The 10,510-nt window shown below is 32.5% G+C and overlaps 1 protein-coding gene across 1 annotated transcript; it reads left to right on the top strand.

The window, feature by feature from the left end:
• The first annotated feature begins 8,157 nt into the window (after positions 1–8,157).
• Positions 8,158–9,623, top strand: LOC114398578. Its single transcript, XM_028360759.1, has 6 exons — positions 8,158–8,173; positions 8,246–8,478; positions 8,572–8,716; positions 8,812–8,916; positions 9,025–9,212; positions 9,300–9,623. The coding sequence occupies exons 1-6, from the start codon at positions 8,158–8,160 to the stop codon at positions 9,621–9,623; spliced, it is 1,011 nt and encodes a 336-aa protein (XP_028216560.1).
• The last annotated feature ends 887 nt before the right edge of the window (positions 9,624–10,510 follow it).

Here is a 10,510-nt window from a genome sequence, read left to right as displayed (position 1 = left end):
GAACGAACTATTCCAGTTTGTAATTCGAACTTTAATTATCTTTTAATTCGTTCCTAAAGATAGATCGCCAAATCTGTTGCTAACTGCACATTAATCTGTTAAAGATATAACAGATTTATGTGTCCAGTATTTTCGGGCCGGATGTCAGGACATCGTGTCCGACATCGTGGATCCTGCAGCTTCAATTCTTCATTTGACATTTTATCTTGACTTATGCATTGTGCAGCCCAATCTGATTCCTTGTCATAATGTTGGACATCATGTGCAGCAACTCCAGCTTTCCTTCATTGTCTAAGTGCTTATGTTTTAACAAAATTTTAGCCAATCTTTTAAAGCTCAGTAAAGCTAAGCACTAACAATCCTAACATCTTTGTTAGATATTCAATAACAAATTAACAATTGATGATGTAAATAGATCTTTGTTAAGATAATAACAGTTTTTCTTTTAATATTTGGCTATTACTTCATTGTTGTTAACACTTGAAAATGTCTTCATTGAGACATTATATCAAATACCTAGTCATCAAGAATAAATATTTTAAAGAAAGGAGTTAAAAACACAAATAGAGGAACAAAACACTAAAATTTGAAGCTAAAGACTATATTCGATCAATAGGCATGACTAGGAATACGTCCAACAAAAACCCAACAACCAAATAATCCAATGCACACCAAAAAAATTAAACTAAAAAAAGAAGAAGAATGAAAGGTGTTAACACGTGCGCATCAAGAAAGTGTGTTCATGTCCAACAAAAAGCTGGATTTATATTCAACAATATAAAAAAGAAAAAGAAAAAAGAATCTTAAAATATTTTCATGATAGCATGTATTTTATGGAGTTAAAAGGAGGAAGATGATGTTATTTTAGACAAAATTTTTCATTAAAAGTCATGTGACTAACATATGTCTACTTTTAGTTAAATTATTTAACTGTGTTTAAGAGAGAGAAAATTTAAATATAATGTGAACTAAATAATTAAAAAAATTCTTTATAATATAAAAAAAAGAGATATGTCAAATACAATTTTTTTAAAAAAAGGAATACCAGTATAACTTATCCTACCAATGTCAAAAAGGTAATCTGCTGGTGCTGTACAACAGTACAAGGGCTCAAAGTGGGAGGCAAAAGAGGTCCGTGACACGCATGGGGTTCTCTTATTTGGGAAGCAAATTCAATGGAATTCAGCACAATCATTTTTGGGTACTGACCATCCACTTTGTTTTGGTTGTTTCTAAATGATAAAAATCTCACCAAACTTTTTTCCGTGACCAGAGAACGAAGAAGAGGGAGATAATGTAATTAAAAGATGGTTTAATTAGTAATATGTAGATTATGAATTTTATTAAATTTTTAATTAGGTTTTTAAATTTTTTTATATTTTAATTGAATTCTTGAATTTATATGAATTTTTTAATTAGATACAAGGATCTGATTAAAAAGTAAGTACAAGTCAGAGACTCAATTGAAAAAAATAATAGTTCAGGACCAATTTATAAATAACAAATAGTTTAGTAACATATGTATTGATTATCCATTGTGGTATGAATGGATTTCAATTTGTTCTTCAATTTTTTCTTACATCTCTCTATTATGAATGATTATGACTGGATTTTAACATGTTTAATATATAACTTTCATCAACATAATAATGTGCAGGGTAATAATGTGGAGGGCTGATTGGGGGCTCTAAGCGAAATAATAGATAAAGATTTTTATAATTTTTTTTGCAAATGTTAATTAGTACTTTTAGAACATTGATTAACCAATTTAAATGATAAATATTTTTATTAGGATATGTAAAATTGTATTGTTAATAACTTTTTTTTTATGTTTTTCTATGATTTTGATCTTAAATACTTCTTCCTTATATTTTCTTAGTCAATACCCTAAGGAGGTTAGCAAAACTCTAATTTTTTTGTTAACCATATTATTTGTGTGAAATATTCATTAGTTTTGTTGAATTAATTTTCACAAAAAATTTAACTAACCACATTTAATGAGATCTTTTCTCACAATCATGTTTTCTTCATTTACAAGACTTGAACTCCAAATGATACTTAAGGGGTTCAGCATAGACACATAATTTCATTAAAAATGATACATTTGATTACATTAAACAAATAATATGATTTTAGCAAATCTCACCAAGTAAAAGGATGCATAACAATTTGCGTCACCCAAAAAATTGCAGGCACACAAATGTTTATATCTAAAAGAAAAAATATACACAATTAGAACTTTTCAATGCAATTTCATCTCCATTTTTTTTTCCTTTTTGATCACATCATATAATTTTTGTTCTTTACCACTCTACTAATTTTTAGTTTTAATTTCTTTATAATTTGAGTTGCTTGTGTTTCTAATCTTGTTAAAAAAAACACTCTAACTTAATATAACATGTTGATTACATGTTAATATATCACATTTACTTAAAAATTCATTTAACATCAATTTATGAATATAACACATTAGGAAAAAAAAATAAATCTTTGATACTTTTACTCACATGTCATATTGTAATTTAAATAACTAGATACATAAAATAAAAATGATACATTTATAAAAATAAAAAAATAATATAATTTTTTTACACAATTATATATATATATATATATATATATATATATATATATATATATATATATATATATATATATATATATATATATATTATTTTTGGGTTCCTTTTAGTCATGGCTCTGGGCCATTGCACCTATGCACAATGCCCAAGGCTGACCCAACAATGTGCTTGAATCAACGGGGGAATATTCTGTTTAACAGGACAAGAAGCACATGTTAAGAGGAAGTTATTTTAATTGCTTATGATGAGAATCATGAAACTGGCCAAATACAGGCTAAAGGCCCAAGTGGAGAAGAACGAAGGCCCAAGTGGAGAAGGACAAAGCCCCCGAGTGGAGAAGGATGAAGGCCCAGAGGCAGAGACACTATCAAATTAATTGTTGCTGAAGGCCCAAGTTAAATATGTTTTTTAGTTATAATTTTTATTTATTGTAATTTTGGCCCAAACTATTTAGAAGGCCCATGTCTATTTTTATCTTTTAGTTCAGATACACTATAAGTATTGGTTTTTGTTTTGAATAAAAAAACTTTTGACATTTGATAAAATTGGGTGAGAGTTTCTCTCTGGGTTCCTTGTTGAACCAATTATCAGACTTATCAAGGTAATCCTTGTGGCGTCTACCCAGACTTATCTTCCTTCACCGGAAGTGGCGTCTACCCAGACTTATCTTCCTTCACCGGAAGTGGCGTCTACCCTGACTTATCTTCCTTCACCGGAAGTGGCGTCATCCAAAAACTCTACAGCCTGTATCAAGTGATCCGCCCCCGTAAGGTTCGCATCATCTGGTATCAGAGCTTTGGCTCTTGATACAGGTTCTATCCTATCCTATCCTTTTTTTTTTTCTTTTTTTTGACAATTTGTCCTTGTTTCGCTCTTGTTTGCGTCTTGTTGCGTTCTTGTTTTTGTCTTTGTTTTGTTCTTGTTCTTGTTCTTGTCACGTTTTTGTTCTTGTTCTTGTTTCTTGTGTCTTTTAGACTTTGTGTCAAAAAAAATCTATTTGAGTTTTATTTCAAGTTTTAAAAAAAAACTTTTGACATTTTCATAAAATTGGGTGAGAGTTTCTCTCTAGGTTCCTTGTTGAACCAATTATCAGACTTATCAAGGTAATCCTTGTGGCGTCTACCCTGACTTATCTTCCTTCACCGGAAGTGGCGTCTACCCAGACTTATCTTCCTTCACCGGAAGTGGCGTCTACCCTGACTTATCTTCCTTCACCGGAAGTGGCGTCATCCAATAACTCTACAGCCTGTATCAAGTGATCCGCCCCGTAAGGTTCACATCATCTGGTATCAGAGCTTCGGCTCTTGATACAGGTTCTATCCTATCCTATCCTATTTTTTTTTTTTGTAATTTGTCTAGGTTCGTGTTTTTGTCCTTGTTCTGTTATTTGCGTTCTTGTTTACATCTTGTTTCGTTTTTGTTTGCGTCTTGTGTTCTGTTATTTTCGTTCTTGTTCTTGTCACGTCCTTGTTCTTGTTTCTTGTGTCTTTCACACTGTGTCAAAAAAAAAATTGCAAAAAAAATTTTGAAAAAAAAAAAAAAAAATTGTTTGAGTTCTTGTTTCTTGTTCTTGTGCCTATCATATTGTATTCTGTCTTTTGTTCATAACTTTTGTTTCAGCCTATTCGAATTCTGTTTGGGGTAAAAATTGCCTAATTGCTGAATTGCTAAATTGTCAAATTTGCCTAATGATGATTGCCTATTGAACGAATTCTAATAGCTGGACGTCTGAAAAAAAAAACAAAAAAAAAATAGAGAGAAAAAAAAAAGAAACGAAAAAAAAAAGAAAGAAAGAAAGAGAAAGAAAGAAAGAAAGAAAAAAAGGAAACAGTTGCAAAAAAAAAAAAGTTGCAAAAATTTTGAAAAAAAAAAAGTGGGTGTTTGATCTTTGAATACGAAATTGAGGCATTTAGAGGTGTTTTTTTGAAAGAAAATCGTGGAGCAAATCCCCTTATCTAGATTCTCCTCTGAATTCTGAGCGTTTTGATATATAGTGGGCCTCAAACATTTGAAGTTTACTTGTCCTATCTGTTGTCCTATCTAATATCTTATCTGTTATCCTATCTAATATCTTATCTGTTATCCTACCTAGTATCTTATTTGTTATCCTATCTAATATCTTATCTGTTATCCTACCTAATATCTTATCTGTTATCCTATCTAATATCTTATCTGTTATCCTACCTAATATCTTATCTGTTATCCTATCTGTTATCTTATCTGTTATCCAAATTAAATCTAATTTGTTATCCAAATCTGATCTATTATCCAAATCAAATCAAATCAATTTTTTTATCCAAATCAGATTTGTTATCCAAATCTAATCTGTTATCCAAATCAAATCCAATCTGCTATCCAAATCAAGTCCAAGTTGTTATCCCAAATCAAATTTGTTACTCTGATAATTATATTGTCTTTCCTTTTATTTTATATTACCTTGTGTGTCTAATTCGATCCATCCAGGAACTTAAGAGGGAGTGAGTGGTAAAAGGCAAGAGTGAAAACATCACACAAAAGCCTATATTGAGAGCATCAAACACGAGTGAACTACCATTAAAGAGAGAAACACGTGAGAAGAGTGTGGTGAGGTCCTGAATTTTTTTTAATTTACTGCAAAATTCTTTGTTCCTTAATCATGGCAAGAGCTGGTGACAATGGTGGTGTATATCATCAACTGGATGAATCTCAACGCTTATTTCTGGACGCGTGGACTACACAAATGCAACGTTTGTTGAACCGTAACAAAGAAAAGCCCTACAGACGAATAGCCAAATCTTCCTCGTTTACTCTTAAACCTCTATCCCCTAGAGAAGTGTGTGATGACCAAATCAGAATGAGAGAAAAGAGAGAACAAGAGAAAGAAAATAGTGAGGCACCACAAAGGAATATGAAAAAGAAGAGTGATACACCCGAGGAAAAGAGTGATACACATAAGAGAGAGAGTGATACACATGAGAGAAAATTTAATTATTTTGCAGAGGCGAGTGAAGTGAGGAAAGTGTTACCTGCTCATGAACCACTCAATCTACAGTATTGCAAAGACAGTAAAATTTCTACTAATAATTCTAATGAGTTTACTATTTCTATTTCTCCTAGTGTTCAACCCTTATCGCAGGAATTTAAAAATGTCTTTCCTAAGGAGATTCCTCATGGACTGCCACCTTCAAGAGGCATAGAACATCAAGTTGATCTCCTCCCCGGAGCTTCATTGCCTAACAAGACAACTTACAAAAGCAATCCCCAAGAGACTCAACGTAAGGATGCACATGCCAAAGTTGAGTATGTGAAAAGATTGTATGACCAAGTGAAGGTGCAAATTGCAAAGAAGAATGAAAGCTATGCCAAGCAAGTCAACAAGAAAAGGAAGGAAGTGGTACTTGAATCCGGTGATGATCCTAGACATTTGAGGACAAATGTTTTCCAAGAAGGAGGGAATGATGAGAATCATGAAACTGGCCAAATACAGGCTAAAGGCCCAAGTGGAGAAGAACGAAGGCCCAAGTGGAGAAGGACAAAGCCCCCGAGTGGAGAAGGATGAAGGCCCAGAGGCAGAGACACTATCAAATTAATTGTTGCTGAAGGCCCAAGTTAAATATGTTTTTTAGTTATAATTTTTATTTATTGTAATTTTGGCCCAAACTATTTAGAAGGCCCATGTCTATTTTTATCTTTTAGTTCAGATACACTATAAGTATTGGTTTTTGTTTTGAATAAAAAAACTTTTGACATTTGATAAAATTGGGTGAGAGTTTCTCTCTGGGTTCCTTGTTGAACCAATTATCAGACTTATCAAGGTAATCCTTGTGGCGTCTACCCAGACTTATCTTCCTTCACCGGAAGTGGCGTCTACCTAGACTTATCTTCCTTCACCGGAAGTGGCGTCTACCCTGACTTATCTTCCTTCACCGGAAGTGGCGTCATCCAAAAACTCTACAGCCTGTATCAAGTGATCCGCCCCCGTAAGGTTCGCATCATTTGGTATCAGAGCTTTGGCTCTTGATACAGGTTCTATCCTATCCTATCCTTTTTTTTTCTTTTTTTTGACAATTTGTCAAAAAGTAAGAAAAAACATACCATTTTCCTTAAAAGTTTTTCATTATAAAAAGGAAGAGAATGTTAAAACCGAATACTTTTTGAACCAAAATGTTTTAGTGACAACAATCTTTTAAGAAGAAAATTCTAATTCTTTTAGATTTATGCTACTAATAGTTTTACTTTAGTGTTTGATTTAAACAAAACTTAATTAATAAGATGCATGAAAAAGGTGTGCAACATTGGCCTATAGTGGAGGTTTTCCAAACAAAGGTTCTGTCCAATTTAGAAGCTAGACAATCAAAAAGAGGACTAACTAGAAGCAGAAGAGCAATAATATTTTTTAAGTTAAAATACATATATTAGAAGTAGTATATGACTAGAAGTATGATTTTGGATGTAACTTAAGTCAAGAAGGATATTAGAAGTTACATATAATTAGAAGATCGTTAGAAGATACATTGTAGAATATAAGGTTGAAGACAAAAAAGTATACACTATTTTAGAAGTATTAGTAGTAATTTTGTGCTTATTTTAGTTATGAAGGGATGTTGCTAGGTGCATCCAGCAATTTAAGTGAAGTGATAAAACTACCCTTCACTTAAATTTTAAAAACTAGCCTCTCTCGTCGTGTTCGTACAACCCTACAATTCCAAGCTTCTTCCTCCTCCATCTATCTGTGTTCTCTATCACAGCGCTGTTGCCATCCTCAGTTTCCATTGCCGCCGTTCAAGTCGTCTCCACCATCGACGTGCCATTTCCGCTGTTGAGGTAAGCGTTTGACATTTTGTTTGGTTGACTGCGTTGTGTTCCGAATCTCTATCTCTCATACGGATTATCTAATTCGTATATTTTATTTATTTTTTAATTATGAATATATTAATTTGATTTTTGTATTTAAACAGTTAATGTTTTTTTAATTATAAATATTTTATTTTGAATTTTTTTATAATAGTTAATGTTTTTTATTTATAAATATATTATTTTGATTTTTTGTTTTTAAATAGTTATTGTTTTTTATTTATAAATATATTATTTTGATTTTTGTTGTTAAATAGTTATTGTTTTTTTATTTATAAATATATTATTTTGATTTTTGTTGTTAAATAGTTATTTTTTATTTTTTAAATAAAATTTATTATTTTGAATTATGTTTTTAAATAGTTCTTGTTTTTTTAATTTTAAATATATTAATTTTATTTTTGTTTTTAAATATCTATTTTTTAATTATAAATTATTATTACGATTTTTGTTTTGAAATAGTTGTTGTTTTTTTAATTATAAATATATTATTTTTGAATTTTTTTTGAAATATTTATTTTTTTAATTAAAATATATTATTTTGAATTATATTTTTAAATAGTTATTGTTTTTTAATTATAAATATATTAATTTTATTTTTTTAAATAGCTATTGTTTTTTTAATTATAAATATATTATTTTGAATTTTGTTTTTAAATAGTTATTGTTTTTTTTTTATAATTATAAATATATTATTTTGAATTTTGACATAAACTGTTATGATGGTTTAAATGTGCATATTATGGTTAGAACTAGAGGTTAGGGTCATGCTTTAGGCAGGGTTATAGGAAAAACCCTGGGGTGAGAAGTAAATTGTGATTCAAATGAAGCTTCCCAGCGACGAAGGCCCACAGCATTTGCACGTAGGCAACTGGAAGCTATCCCTATTGCTGAGAATGTTCATCACGTGGATGACGCAGTTGACGAGGTCCACAAACAACCTCAAGAAGCAGCCATTGATGATAAAGTTGTTGATGCCCAAGGTTTTCTAGGCGGGCCACATGACACATTAGTTCTGACTGCCTATGTTGATCATGCTGCAGTCATTGTTTGGAATGAAGAGGTATTTATATTTTTAAATAAATTATATTTTAATAAGTATTTGTTAGAATTGTTAAAATGATTTAAATTTTTTTAGGAACGTCCTGAATTGAAGTTATCCTCCCATGGAAGGAAGGTTCAGAAATTCGGCAGGGCTACTGTAGAGATTGAAGGCTTAGTTGCTGCCATTGGATTAAGTCCTTTGATTGCATGTTCCTTGGACACTGGCGATTGGAGACTTATATCGACTTTTGTAGAGAGTGGGCATAAGGAAACTAACAATTTTCATCTTTCTATAGGAGAGGTGACTACAACCTCGATGATGTGACCTCTTTGCTTCATTTGCCTATCACAGGCGCCTTCCATAGCTTTGAGACTCTTCATGTTGATGAAGCGGTGTTGCTATTAGTCGAATTACTTAAAGTGAGTGCAGATGAAGCAAGAGCTAAGACAATACAATGTCATGAGGCATATGTTCGACTATCATGGCTGTGAGACATTTATTGTAGCAAATGTGATGTTGCACACTGGACTGTAGCAACTCAAGCTTATCTGCTGCATTTGCTAGGTTGCACTCTTTTTGCTAACAAGAGTGCAACACACATGCATGTGGTGTTCTTGGACACTTTTCGAGACCTCGACCAAAGTGGAAGCTACGCATGGGGAACTGCAGCCCTAGTGCATATGTACGGCAATTTGAATGATGCATCTAAAAGCAGCGACAAACAACTTCTCGAATATATCATACTATTACAGGTAATTATAATTGAATTTAATTTTTTTTGTTCTTTGATGTTGACTATTGTAATGATTTAATTTCTTTTGTTTTGAAAATATGTGAAGTGTTGGATTTATGAGCATTTTCCATTTGTTGTTGAGGCTATTACTGTTGAAGATTATCATGAAAGGAAACCATGTGCTTGTTGCTGGACCTCTGGGAAGGCATTACCAGTGTCGACGTATCGGAAGCGTCTAGATAGATTGACGTCTGATGGTGTTTGCTGGATGCCTTACGGTGACCACCATGCAATTAGAGAATTTGAGCTGATTTCTTTGTTTTCCGGACATATCCGATGGGGTCCAGTTGTTGTCATACATCGACCAGAGAGGCTTGTGCTTATGTTCAGACTATTCCTCCACACTCTCCGGCTTCAAGATTATGCTTAGAAGATATTGACGATAGATGGATGCATTTCTCTGAGTACCTTGCATAGGTGGGTTAGATTTGTGTTGTGCTTGGATAGTGTGCGCCAGACTACATCGACTAGTTCTACATGATTTCTCATCCCTTCATAAGACTGGCAGAGCCTAGGGATCCAGTTAGACATCCATCTGTCGTGTAAGATGACACATATGTTAAACCAGATATTCCTTAGTACTCGGTGGATGCAACAACTGTGGAGGAAGCACCTGCAGATGCACCTTCTCATGTAGAGCAGCCTCGACATGCAGTGGTAACATATATATTCAGCTTACTTTGATATTCATTTTATTTGAACATGCACTGTGTATAATACATTTCGATTGTTGTCAATTTCATAGGATGCTTGCCAAGAAATAGCTGAAAGGTTAAAACGATTGCTGAACTTGAGGATAATGACAGAAGGTACAAAAGCATACAATGTGATGGAAGCTTGCCTAAGGATAGCCAGAGGTGTCACTACGGAATGCAATATATATGTGCAGTTGTGATGAAGGCGGCGTATGGAAGATGCATGAAGACATTTATAACTTTTTAAGAAATGTTTAGACAATGTTTATCATTTTATTTTATTTGACAAATTTTATTAGACATGTTTTTTATACAAGTATCGGACCTGTATATCATAGGTCGTGAATTAAACCACAAACCCTATATTAGACACGTAGTAAATAAGTAGCTAAATCTTCACTCTTCACTTAAATCAACATAGTCTAGTTTCAACACCATCAAATTTTTGTACTGTTGCATTCTACTAATATATGGAGTTGGCTACTGCTTTGCCTGAGGATGACAATGTCTAGACCATAACAAAGCTAGAGGCGATAAGGGACAACAGTCTCTTAAAAAAGTC

The sequence above is a fragment of the Glycine soja genome, chromosome 19 (genome assembly GCF_004193775.1).
Source record: "Glycine soja cultivar W05 chromosome 19, ASM419377v2, whole genome shotgun sequence".
In the NCBI taxonomy this organism is placed as follows: Eukaryota; Viridiplantae; Streptophyta; class Magnoliopsida; order Fabales; family Fabaceae; genus Glycine; species Glycine soja.
The sequence above is the reverse complement of the archived record's forward strand: the minus strand, read 5'-3'. Positions and strand labels throughout refer to the sequence as shown.